The following is a 1,074-nucleotide window of genomic DNA, read 5'->3' as shown; positions in this document are numbered from 1 at the left end:
CCCATGATGATCTCCATGAGCAAGGCAACGTCTCTTTACATATTTATTCAGCCATGGGGGGTCCATAACAACGATGTCAAATTGATCTCCTGACACATGTGGCAGTAGATTACTAACATCATCACAAATATACCGGACATTTGGCGGAAGTAGGAACTTGTTCTTTTCTATTTCTTGGACGCCAATGTTTAAATTCTTGTGTGATTCGTCAAGGACTGGGAACGTGATGTTTGAGATTTCTGTAAATCTGGGGGATATCATATAAGTTGTAATGGCAGATGAGGAAAAAAAGAAAAGAAAAAGGAAAAGGAAAAGGGCCCAATACAATAACAATCTATAACATTATTTACCTCACACTAACCATAAAACAGCTTCTAAAACATAGCTATAATAACCAAGCACTTTGATCACATCTTTATAATCCATTCCTCCCCCTGGAACCCCATACCTTTTTTCCTTTTACCTTTTCCTCATTGCACGTATCAAACTGTTGTTTTTCCTGAAGTCGTCACTGCTTGGGACATAGCAAAACACCTCCTTATATTCAGGCCTTAGGCGAAGGGCTGTAAACACTTCCTGGATGTGCTTTTCCTCAGGGTTATCTTGAGGAGTCATCGTTTTGTGCTCTGTTAATCAATTATCCAGAATTTGAAAATCTATTAGATATGTATGTTTTCTTAACTATTTAGATATATGTTTTCCTATCTTAAAAATATAATAGTAATATAAAGCAAGAGTTATTTACCTCTAAAATTTATCACTGCACTTAAATACTGCAGCACATTACACTCTGTAAATGATCTTAACTTCATTCTGCAATTGCAAAAAAGGAACTGGATTGCTAAGACTGGGCAAAAAATGAAGACAAAAACCAAAACAAAGTTGTATCTAAAAAAAATCCACAATGAAGCCAACTGATTTTACCCTTTTTTATATGATACTGCTACTGAAATTAAGATAAAAATCAGGCCCTACACACTGAACAAATAGAAAAATATTGCACATTTAAAGAAAAACATAGAAAAAGAAAACAATAGAAGGCAGCTGATTGGACTCAAACTTACTAGATTACTC

The 1,074-nt window shown here is 34.9% G+C and overlaps 1 protein-coding gene across 4 annotated transcripts in view; it reads right to left on the bottom strand.

The window, feature by feature from the left end:
- LOC119594780 (N(6)-adenine-specific methyltransferase METTL4-like) overlaps nucleotides 1-1,074 on the bottom strand; it is a 12,362-nt gene that overhangs the window by 6,409 nt on the left and 4,879 nt on the right. For 3 of the 4 annotated variants that reach the window (XM_037943870.1, XM_037943871.1, XM_037943869.1), the window contains 2 exons: nucleotides 464-626; nucleotides 3-247 (listed from right to left, as the gene is read on the bottom strand). In XM_037943870.1, the coding sequence (XP_037799798.1) occupies nucleotides 3-247; nucleotides 464-626 (408 nt within the window). Of the gene's footprint in view, nucleotides 1-2; nucleotides 248-463; nucleotides 627-745; nucleotides 814-1,074 lie in introns of all 4 variants that reach the window. The other variant, XM_037943872.1, reaches the window with a different exon arrangement.

Source organism: Penaeus monodon, chromosome 34 (genome assembly GCF_015228065.2).
Source record: "Penaeus monodon isolate SGIC_2016 chromosome 34, NSTDA_Pmon_1, whole genome shotgun sequence".
NCBI lineage: Eukaryota > Metazoa > Arthropoda > Malacostraca > Decapoda > Penaeidae > Penaeus > Penaeus monodon.
This window is presented reverse-complemented; position numbering and strand designations above follow the sequence as displayed.